Source organism: Sminthopsis crassicaudata, chromosome 5 (genome assembly GCF_048593235.1).
Source record: "Sminthopsis crassicaudata isolate SCR6 chromosome 5, ASM4859323v1, whole genome shotgun sequence".
Lineage (NCBI taxonomy): Eukaryota > Metazoa > Chordata > Mammalia > Dasyuromorphia > Dasyuridae > Sminthopsis > Sminthopsis crassicaudata.
In genome coordinates, this window is record NC_133621.1 from 201,452,552 (window position 1) to 201,464,837 (window position 12,286).

The following is a 12,286-nucleotide window of genomic DNA, read 5'->3' on the forward strand; positions in this document are numbered from 1 at the left end:
GGGCACAATGTGCCTAATGTCTAATCTTAGTCTCAGAAATAAGTAACTACTCTCAGCATTTTGTTCAGATCTTCTCCGGAATGCGAAACATAAGTAAATGTTTTAGTTTACATAGTTCAAGCTATAGACTGCATAGTGAAATAAAAATAAACATGCAGGAAAGTATCCTGCAACAAGTATTTCAAGCACATTGCATTTTGTTGTTGTTCAGTTATTTCAGTCCTGTGATTCCATTGTTTGTTTTTTGTTTGTTTGTTTTAGTTCTTTGTTGTATTTGTTTTTGCTGGAGGGGACTTGCAAAGATCCTAGAGTTGGTTTGCCAATCCCTTCTCTAGCTCATTTTGGAAAGGAGGAAACTTGTTTACAAAGTGAAGTGACTTAACCAGGATCACACAGCTAGTAAATTATCTGAGGCAAATCTGAATTTAGGAAGCGGAGTCTTCCTGATTCCAGGCCTGGCACTACGTCACTTTGCTACTCAGTTCTAGCAACAGGAAGACAGTAAAATCAGTTCTATTACCACAGATAATTTGCCAACAAAAAACTTTCAAAAATTTTTTTTTATCAGTTATACTTTTTAAAGATGACTATATAAAATGAAATAAGGATAGAGACAATCTGTGATTTCATTGGTATTGGGAAAAGATTCCTAAAGGAGACTGCATTTGAGCTAAGTAAAAGGTCTGGTGTGCAGGAGAGAAAGGAATAATGTAAGCAAAAGTATAGAGGATGGAAAGGTATGATTACATGGCAAGTAATATGAAATAAAATCAGAAAGGCAGATGGGCCTGGATGGTAGAAGATGTTGAATATTTAGCTAAAGAGTTTGAATTTTGTTCATTAGGCAATAAGAAAGCATTTAAAGGTTTTGAGCAGTGATATGACCATAACCATATATAAGGAAGATAAATCTAAAAGAGATTAATCAATGAAATGATATGAAAGACTAATTTTGGAAGAATGGAGTCTTTTTCAATTGTCCAAACAGAGGTAATAATGGCTTATATAAGGTTGGTAGTGAAAAGATGAAAAATGGAAGTGAGATGATTAGGACATATTATTCTGATAGAAGCAAAATGATTTAATAACATTAGATATAGAAGAGGAGAATGAAGGAGAAGACAGGTAACATCAAAGTTTCAAAAATGTTAAGTCTTAATAAACTGGTGATCCCAGAGAGAACTAGAAAACTCAAAAAGAGGAGATTATTTTAGAAAAAAATTACTAAACTTGATTTTGACATGTTCAGTTTTAGGTGAGGCATCTAAGATATCTTCCTGGTAGTTTGTGGTATAGCTCTTGACCTGAAGGAGGTCAAGGCTGAAGATAAGATGTAAGAATTGTTTATATTGAGATGTCAGTTAAAGACATGGGAATAAACAATATGGCCAAGATTTAAAGGATTTAAGAGACAAAAAGTACTTATCATTTTATGAAAAATTCTCTCTCCAGTAGGAAAATTTTTAATAATTCTTTTTAAGGACTCAATTAACTGTTTATGTTCAGGTGTCCAGAGCCCACATTGCTTACAAGGGCAAAAAGAGGTAATTTTCCTTAAGCACGGTATTCCTTGATAGTTTTATGAAATCAGTTTAATCTTATTAGCTCTTAAGAATACTAGAAATACCTTGTGACAATAAATCTTTTAATATTTTGGCATGTTCTTAAGTGGCATAGCAATTCAAAGCATACACTATCTCAAATTATTAGTTTGGAAATATAAAGTTTACTTCCTTCTCATGAACAATAATAAAACACAAATAAATTACAGATGTTCTTATCATCAAGTTCACTACTAGACTACATCTTTCTCTTTTAATCTAATAAAAGTTTAGATATAGAAGAAATACTTTAAATTTTTTAAACAGCATCTGGAAGTTTTGAGGAATGAGTCACTTTAGTCAAATGTCCCAAATATGATAGCTTACACATCAATAAAATATCAGTATTTTTTGCAAAATTTTTCTGAAAAGTATCATATATTTTCCATAGTTTTAGAAGCCACATTTTAGGAAGGATGTTGACAAATTGGAACACATCAAAAGAACAGTGATAAGAATGGTGAATGATCTACAAAGTATTCCACAGAAATTTTATTTGAAAAGACTGAGGATATTTAGCTTTAATAGGAGAAAGCTTTGTGGACACAACAGATGGATTATGCTGTGAAAGAGGAATCAGACTTGTACTTGACCCCCAGGAGTAACAGTTAGAAGTGGCAAAAGACTAATTTCAATTCCTTATCAAAAACTTCTTCCCAGCAACTAGCAGCACTATCCAAAGGAAAGTCATCTACTTTAGGACATGCTAAATTCATTATCAGCAACTAAATGCTATATAATGATCTGTCAAATGTGCTGTAGAATGTATTCCGTTTCTGGTACAGGTGGGATAGGGGACTTCTAAAGTCCCTTGTAACTCTGATAAAGTCATGTAAGCAGACTGTTCCTTAGACCTCTACATAAAGTGATTTTAATTTAACATGAATTTGCCTATAGATGGGCAGGAAGAAAGGAAGAGTCAGAGGTAAGGCAGGAAGGGGTCCCATGTTTGTGGAGAGAGAAGGGCTAGTACCTGGTACAAGAAGCTAGGGACAGAGAAGTGAGAGCTAGATAAGGGAACACTTGGGGGAGCTGCAGGAAGCTAAAGGAAGAATACCCAATGGCCCAGGTGTACTGGGGGCCAGACACGGGCACAGAGGACAGGAGAGAACAGGTGTGACATACAGGAGGTGAGAACAAACACAGTACCCAAGTGAAAATGGAGAGAAGACAGACAAAGGCCTCCTCTCAAGCCAAGCTCCCCAATCTGATTTTACTTGGTTTTTTTTGTTGTTGTTGTTTGTTTTTTTTTGGGGGGGGGGGTTTGGAGGTGGAAGGCCATGTGATGTTGAGCCAAGGAGTAGGGAGAAAGAACACAGTACTATACAGTACAGTTGATCTAGGGTTTGGGGGTTGTTGAGTTATTTTGAATGTGGATTTCTTTTAGAATTCTTGACATTAAGTTGAATTTACATAAATCAAGAAGTCTCTATATATAAAACTCTGTTTTTTAAATGTTTGTGCTCTGCTATGAATAAAAAATAGTCACAAACATAAATGACATGTAACAAAATGAGGGATTACTTAAGTGGTAATTTTGCATAGTGTGGTGTAGTAGATAGAAGGCCAGTCTTGCTATCAGGAAAGCACGGGTTCATATCCTGTTTCAGACTCGTATTTATCTAAGAAACCATGGGCAAATAATTACTTTACTTCTAAGTGCTTCAGACAAATAAGTAACAAACTACCAGTATCACTAGCAGAAAAAAGTTCCACACAAAGAGTCCTTCATACCTATTAATTCCTAGATCCAAATATTCTCCTGACTACTTAATGATATCAGCTAGCATACCTTCATTTTAAAAGCCATCTTTTTCAATTAAATTTTCCTACAAATATTCATACCAACAATTTCTCTAAATGAAAAAATTGCTTTTATAAAACTTTAAGGCTATTTTTCAATGCAAAAATTATTAACCTAACAATACCAAAGTGTGCTAGTTAGAAGTATCTCTTATCCCCAAATTCCCAATTCTGACATTTTTTCTCTCATAATTGCAATCACTTTTATACTTAATAATAATTTCCCCATCCAAGTAATTCCTCTTACTCCATGATATAACTCTTTTTTTCATAAGAAATTTTTATTTATACACTTCTTACAACTTTCTCTATCTCCTCTTTAATTGATATGTCACCTTCATTTGTTAGGATTAATTGAATAGGAAAATACTACATATTAATGAATTCATTTGTAGCTGTGTTATTTTTATTATTGTATTATTAATGTATATTTTATGTACACGAGTTAGTAAACAAAAGAAAAGTCCTCTAATAACAAACCTGTATAAAATAGTTCCAATGTCTACTACAAATGTTTGGCAATATACGTATGCCCTTAATGGTATAGTTCTGAACTGCATGTGGCTATTTGTCTTTTCACAGTGTATATTTTATTTAGTGTCTCTTTATTACAAACTATTCTTTCGTTGTGTCTACTCTTTTCTGATTCTATCTTTTACTACTTTCATGCCTTAGCTGTTCTTTTTATCATTCTTGAAAAATTTCTTCCTTTCTTTAACTTCTAGGAAGAAAACAAAAGCTGACCTTTATAGACAATTACCAGTCAAAAGTGCTCCTACATCAGCATGTGTTGATTTTAATCACAGATTTTCAGAACTGGCAGAGAACTTGAAGCACATCATTTACTTAAAACCATACATTATGTATATGAGTAAACTGAAGTATAGTTAGATAAAGTCATTTGTTTAATGTCACATGGCTAATAAGAGTCTGAGGCAATTTCCTTAGAGCTGGGTAAGGTTCTTTGTTATTCTGCCTTCCTTTGAAGTGACATAATTACTGTCACTCAAAATGACAAGTTATTTATTTGTCCAAATTTATTGTCTTTGATATTTTTGAGAGCAACTAGCTAGATTATAATTCTTATTTAGCAAATTGATCAAAATTGACTATTAAAGCATAGAATCCAATTCCATTTTGAGCAAAGAGAATAAGGGCTTTCATGAAAAAATAGGTAGGTTCCCTAAGAGATGTAGCAAGCAGTATTTTAACTGTTGCCTCACATAAAGAAGAAAAAAAAAAAAAGACATTTATTATACTGAAGATTCTTAAGGAATTGGGCCACCAATTTCTTTATCTCTATTCACTCAAGAAGTATCAAGAATAAGTATGAAGTTCTTGCTTTATGGAAGGCACTTGTGTATAAGGTGAAAGGTGAGTAAGGAGAGAAGAAGACGACGGAGATGAGGAGAGAAACAGAGGAACAAAACTAAAAACATCATCCTGTCCTTCGGGAGAGTTAAGATACATACACAATCACTCTCGTATAAGGCAATATGTGCCAATGGGTGATATCACTTAAAATTGATTTTGTTTCATAAATCAAAAAACAAAAAAACCAACCAAACAAAAAAAAAACTATTTAAATTCTTACAAACCTCTTTTTATTCTTATCTGATCCTCACAACAATCAAGTCAAGTAACTAGTACAGGCATTATTATCCCCATTTAGCAGATAAGGAAACTGAAATAAGAGAATTTAAGTGGTAAGTCCATGGTACCATGGCTGGAAAGTGTCGGAAAGGGTATTCTTACCCAGGTTTGCTCCTGACCCCAAGTTCAGGCTCTTTCCACAGCACCACACTGCTAGAAAAGATAAAAAGTGCTATTGGAGATAGGAAAGACCACTTCTGGTAGAGGAGAAAGGGTAAAGAAACTAATTTTTGAACTAGGCTACAGAGGATAAGATAGATTTTGAATGATGGAAATTTGCAGGAGGGCTGAAGATGCAGAAAGAGAAGTATAGTACAAAGTACAGAGAATGTTCATGGAACAATCAACATTCTATGTTGTGGGGCCAACAGGGGCTAGGTAAGGTAATAATGGAAGATAAGTAATTAGTAGTGAGATTGCAGAGACCAAGCTAAGCCATAGAAAATTAATCTTTTGGTGGTACAAAGAATTTATTCAAGGGTTGATGAAACTAGAAATGGGAAAAATAAATGTAGGCAATCAATAAGAATTTTAAGACCTTTTCTAAGTCTTAAAACTGGCTTACAATTGTTGTTGACGATCATTCATCAAATAACAAAACAAAACAAAAAAACCCTAATGCTGAATACTGGTGTATACTGAGAGGGCAGAAACTACATTGAAATTTTTAATTTGCACATTAACCACAGTCAAATTTATAGAAAAGTATTGAATACACCAGGAACTATAATATAATAGCTGGAAGTAAGCATAAATGAGTGGCCAGGATATAATAAAGAACGAATTTTGAAGGGCTTCCTAAAAAATCATGTACTATATTTGCTATATTATATTTGAAAAAATGAATAAGAAAATATTTCTGAATATTTATATTTAAAAAGACAATCAAGAGTTATGAATTCTTCTTGAACTTATACCTGTTTTTGCAAATTGTAATTTACTTATCTTCTATAAGTCATAACTTCTCTGTCAATAATTTTCCTCGTAAAGTGTTAATAATACTTTTTGTATTTACTATACTGTATTATTATACCACAAAATAAGCTTCTACAAAGTTAAAGCTCCCTTAAAAACATTTATATACTTAAAACCCATCTTTTTAAATTAAATTTTCCTATAAATATTCATACCAAAAATTCAACTAAATGTAAAATCACTGGAAAAATAGATTTTATAAAACACTGGGGCTATTTTTAAATGCAAAATTTATTAACCATTAAAGTATGCTATTCAAACCTGTCAATAAAAGTCCTTTTATGTTAACCACCTTCATCCCCCAATTCTGAAATTTTATTTTTTTTCATTCATATTACTATCACTTTTTAATGTGAGAGTAATTGCCCCATCCAGATATTTTTCCTTATTCCATGATGTAACTTTTTTTTATAACATAAATTTTTATTTATACATTTCTTACGACTTCCTATATTCTCTTTAATTGAAATTTCATTTTCATTTGTTAGGAATAATTAGCTGAATATGAAAAAAAACTAGTCACTAACAGATTCATTTGTATTATAAATGCATATTGTATGTATACATGTAAGCAAAGACTTAGAATAAGTCCTATAATAATAAATCTTTATGATATATTTCAAGTGTTTACATTCAGGAAAATAAAAATGATCAAATAACAGAATTTAAACAAATTCATATTATTCCTAAATATAAAGTCTTGTGTGCTTCATAAAAAGTACTATAGGTTCCAAAAAATACTGTTAACTCCTCTTTGCCTTAAACAGAATGAATAGTTCACATTTTTTTTTAAGTCAATGATTAAGAACTAAAGTATAAAGGATTTCCTAAAACTCTATAGTTATTTTAGCAATCACACTTATATAGTATGCTTTCAACACTGAACTCATAATTCAGAATGTATAAAACTTAACGGCTGAAAAATATCCATTTTATTTTAAAATTTTATTATAGCCACTATAGCAATTATTAATAAACAATTAATATATCTTCCTATATTTATACCAATGAAATAACTAAAGTTTAATATACTTTCAAATATTTACACACATACATGCACACATGCATACACACACACACCTCTCTCTCTCTCTCTCTCTCTCTCTCTCTCTCTCTCTCTCTCTCTCTCTCTCTCTCTCTCTCTCTCTCTCTCTCTCTCTCTCTCTCTCTCTCTCCTCCCTTCCTTAATTGCCCCTTCCCCAAGTTGCCCTTGGTCAACCACTAAAGTGATAATTTTATTTAGATTGATATTAATTGCAAAATCAATAGAACCTCCATAATCTAAATTTAGATAAATGTAATTGGGCTTATTTTCACTGGTAAAATGATTGTGTCAGTTAGAGTAAAAGTTAGTTTGATATCCTTATTTTTAACACTCATCTGATTAGTAATTTTTACAATCAAATTCTCTACATACCCCCAATTAAACTAGATATGTACTTTGGGGAAGAGACACATATGTTATGAACTTTAGATGAGAAAATACTTCAAATGACTAGAGAAGTTACAGAGCAGGAGTTCTCAAACTACAGCCCACGGGCCAGATGTGAGTTTTTGTTTTTACTATAGTCCAGCCCTCCAACAGTCTGAGGGACAATGAACTGGCCCCCCATTTAAAAAGTTTGAGGACCACTGCTATAAAGGATCCCAACAGTTAGATGTATATATTTATCAACTGTTATGAGGACAGTTTATAATTTTCTCATATGTACATGCTATTAATAATACAAAAGGCTATATTATTCTCTGAAGGCAAACAAAAACCCTCTACCTTTTTGGTACAAGTTAAAAGACTGGAAAAATTAGATAAGTTAATTTGGAACGACTAGATAAGAAAATTTTCCTAAGATTTATCTGTCTAAAAACCTTTGTAGTTATGGGGCAGGTAACTGTATTTGTTTGTATAACTATAGCTGTATGTTCCTCCTTAAGTACACATAGTTATATGTTCCCCATTTATTTATAAATGCCTTGAGAGAGAGGCAATTTCATTTTTGCCGTTGCATTTCGAACACTTAGCATAAAGCCCTTAATAAATGCTAATTGAATTGAAATGAAATATAGACTGCAGTTTTATAACACTAGCCTTAATAGATGATAAACCTTATTTCTATTTTTGCAGATGGATATTTCTCAGAAATCAATGTACCCCCCAGAAATCTGGGGACTTTATTTCTACTTACTCTAGTTCCTTATTTAAAAAAAAGAAAAGAAATCTTTCCTTCAACAAAATTTCATAATCAACAGGAACCTGAATCGATTTTTTCTGAAGATAAAAATCTAACAATATTCTGACACATATTATAAGAAACTATCTGAAATTTATGAAATTTGGTTACTAGTAACAATGAAAAATATTTTAACTTTTATGAATTACCTTAACAAAATCTCTATCAGTTTTCTCCTTCCATTCTTCTCCAAATACAGTAGAAAATGATCCTAAAGCTATAAGCATAAAAGATACATTAAGTAAAAAGAAAGTATACATTTTCATTTAAATCCTTACTAATATCCATAAGTTTGTAAAAGCTTCAACAATGAAAGGCCATTTTAAAGTTTCCTACAGATTAAAAAAAAATACTTTTATGGTAAATCATAGTATATTTCATTAGTGTGGTAATTGCAGGAAACAATCAAATGGTCTATATTTCATGTACCTATAACTCTTACACCCTAATTAGGAACAATTTTCAATTTTATGGGTATCCAGAAAAAAATGAATAATTTATTTTAGAAAACAGTTACAAAGTATTTAGTTTTCACTTATATGGGGGATAAGTCACACATCAATCCATGGCTGGTCCAACATGCCATATCTAATAAATTTTTGTAGAAGATTATATGCTATTCCAACACTGTTAAAAATTGTAAAATCTTTAATCACACCTGGGTACAATTGTTTATGGAATTTGTACCACAATGTAATCACTTTATCTTGTGTGGGAATATTCATGATACAATCTAGAGATGAACTCTGGTGATAAAATTCTTATACTATTAAGAATCCCCACAAATAATTGCATGTTTTATTTTAAAAAAAAAATTATCTAAGTTGAGATTCATTTGGGTAATTTTTTTGGTGGGGGGAAGGAGTAGGGAAAAAAATGTTAATGTAATAAATTTTATTTAGAAGATAAACCAATTCCAGTTGGCTGATAAATCTTTTATTTATCCATTATACTAATGCATACATATGTTAACAGATATTCTGCCCTATCATTTCTCAAAATGAGGGAACTCATGATATTGGTTAAAGAACTACCAGCTGATCAGCAGGATAAACTTATTTTTAATTTAGATATTTCCATTTACCTTAAAAAAGAGATACTTGCAATGACTTATTTAGCAATGAAATAGTTAAATATTGCTCTTAAACTGTAACAGTATAGTTACAAAGATTACATAAAATAGTTTAAAAAATGAAAATCAAACAATACGTGTGACAAAGTTTAGATTAGACTTTTTCAGAAAAAGAAGTGTTGAGATTATGACATTCAATAGAATCTAATTACAAAGATTAAGTAAAATAATGCCTCAATTAAATGAAATATCCCAAATAATTTATATAAGCTACTAATTTTTTTAAAAAAATGAATAAATATAACTGACAAAACTGTAAATAATTCTTTTACATAAGATGTTTTCATACATTACTACTAACATTAATTCCTCTACTAGAAGATTATTTTAAGGAATAAATGTAATAATTTATAATAACAAATAATCATTGGGTTATTGCATTTCTTGAATCAACCAATACAAGAAGTACTTTGCCCAGTAAAGCATAATCAACATTTTTGTTTTCTTTGAAAAATAAGATAATTATATTTATTTAAAGTTCTTATCAAGTTGGATTTATCAGTGATATTTTAAAGAGGTTAATGTGTTTAATAATGTTATTATTTTAAAGATATTGGATAAATCACTAAGAGATTACTGAATGTAGTTTGGTGTATTGGAAAGAATGCAAAATTTGGTGTCAAGATACATAGGTTTCAATGATTTACTAAGGGGATTGGAAAGTCCTACAATCTAATCAAGGTTCAGTTTCCAAATCTGTAAAATGAGCAGAATAATTGTACTACTTACCTCATAAAGTTTTAATAGAAAAAAAAACTGTAAAACTACTTATTTATATCATGTTTACACACAACATATTATGGAATACTTAAATCTTTTATTACATGAAATTCTGGTTTAATACTCCATAAAATAAACATTCCACATTAAAGGGGGGAAAATGTGAAATGTCTTTATTTAGAGAGTAATACATTACATCTACTTTTTAAATGCTTAAATTTAAAATCTACTGTTTTGAAAACTAAATAGAACCCTTTAAAAGTCTTGTTTTCATACATCAAAACTTAGAACAATTATTTTCTACTGTTTCCTAAAAGCCTCAAATGACAATCAAACAAGGTCTTCATAAATTCTTTTAGGACTTTGAAATTTAGAATATACCTATAATTTAGGTTAAAGAAATGCATTGGTAAAGAACTCTGTAAATAATAGAGGCAAATTTATTATGTTTAACCACAAATATAATTTAAAAAAATTAAACATTTTCTCATTTCAGGAAATGAGATGTGACAAATAAAAATTGTTACTATGAACAAAATAAATATTCTCAAGTTTAAGACAATCTGTTCTTAGTTGCAAGAAAATTCACCACAAATATTATCAAATTTTTTCTGCCATACCTTCAACTTTAGCATTTAAAGTTTAAAATTTGACTGCTTAAATAATTTAAGAAGACCCTGTAAAAACTATGAAATCATAGTTCATTTTCTTAAGTAGATTTATTATACCAACTACTGAAAGAATAAAATCATTCTTGTTCAAAAATAAATTCTCAGCTATATGGATGCCCTTTGGAAACTTTATCTTTAAAGTATTGAAACTGAATATATTTCCTTTAGAGTATGAAATAACTTCCAATGTAAAGTTTAACAGCTAATGAACATTAAAAGATTGGCTAAATGTTACAAATATATACATGTCCATAAATGTTACCAGGTAAGTTGTAAAAGAGTTCTTTGTGTAGTCCTGTAAAGAACCAAGAATCATCTTGGGCCTTTCCATATGCTCCTGAAATTATTTTATACTTATATCCTTCATACACAGCTCTACATATCTATATCTAAAACCAACCCCAGGTCATCCAAATTCCAAGTCATCATAGGTAGCAGAGTATATCCCAAATAAAAATAGACTTAATAAATTAAAATTAAGACTTACACACTAAAACAAAATTGCAAACATTAAGTTATATCATCATAAAAAATACTTTATCACTAACTGATTAAAAATATAATCAATAATGATTTTCAATATATGATAGTTCTTTTTCTCAAATGTATCCATAAAAGTTAAACATTTAGATTTTTAAATGCTGAAAAAAAATGTTTTATTTATTCCTTCATCTTGTCCACTAGTAAGAAATATTTTATAATGGCAATTTTATCTTTGAAGAACAATTGAACTGATTATAGTTAAATTAAAGGAAGAAAAAGAGCCCGAAACTAATTCTATACTACTGCCAATCAGCTACTTTATGAAGCCATCTTGATCAGGACAATTACTCCCTTTTTTTCCTGCGATGTGTAAGGGCAAGAAATATAAATTTGTAAGCCCTTAGACTACAACAAATATAAACACTGGGAAATTAATCTAAGAACTACAGTCAACCCTCATACAAAGAAAAAAAAAAATCATAAAACATGAAAATAGTTTGATTTAAAATAAAATAATAACAGAAGCTTACAATTTAAAAATATAAGCATGCCAAAACATTTGATGAATAATAATATGCTTATTCTGGCAGTAAGTTTGCAAGTGCACAAACTTATAATTTTTATTAACAGAAACTACAATCACATTATAACAAAAACATATTTTAGAGGGCTTATAGGGAATAATTTCTGTAAGATGCTATTTTTCTTGTAAAATACTTCAAATTAGATTATATACTCACTTAGAAAAATGTGGTTATTTGCTTATGTCAAAATAGCATAGAATTTAAAATGTTGAAAAAAAATTACTCAATTGAATTTAACATTTTAAATGCAAACATAATGTAAATTTACAATTTTAAGTGATTTGTTGCTAAACAACAACTTTTGTTATAATACTCATCACAAAAATTAATTCACAGATGGATACACATGAAATATCCCTTTCTATCTCTTTGAAATACCAAAAGATTTGATGTCAGAATACAAGAAAAAACTTTTCCCACTTAATGTGTGTATATC

General features: G+C 30.1%; 1 protein-coding gene across 1 annotated transcript in view; it reads right to left on the minus strand.

The window, feature by feature from the left end:
• Nucleotides 1–12,286, minus strand: part of ARID2 (AT-rich interaction domain 2) — a 192,344-nt gene that overhangs the window by 68,341 nt on the left and 111,717 nt on the right. The window contains 1 exon segment of the mRNA XM_074269452.1: nt 8,410–8,477. Within this exon segment, the coding sequence (XP_074125553.1) occupies nt 8,410–8,477 (68 nt within the window).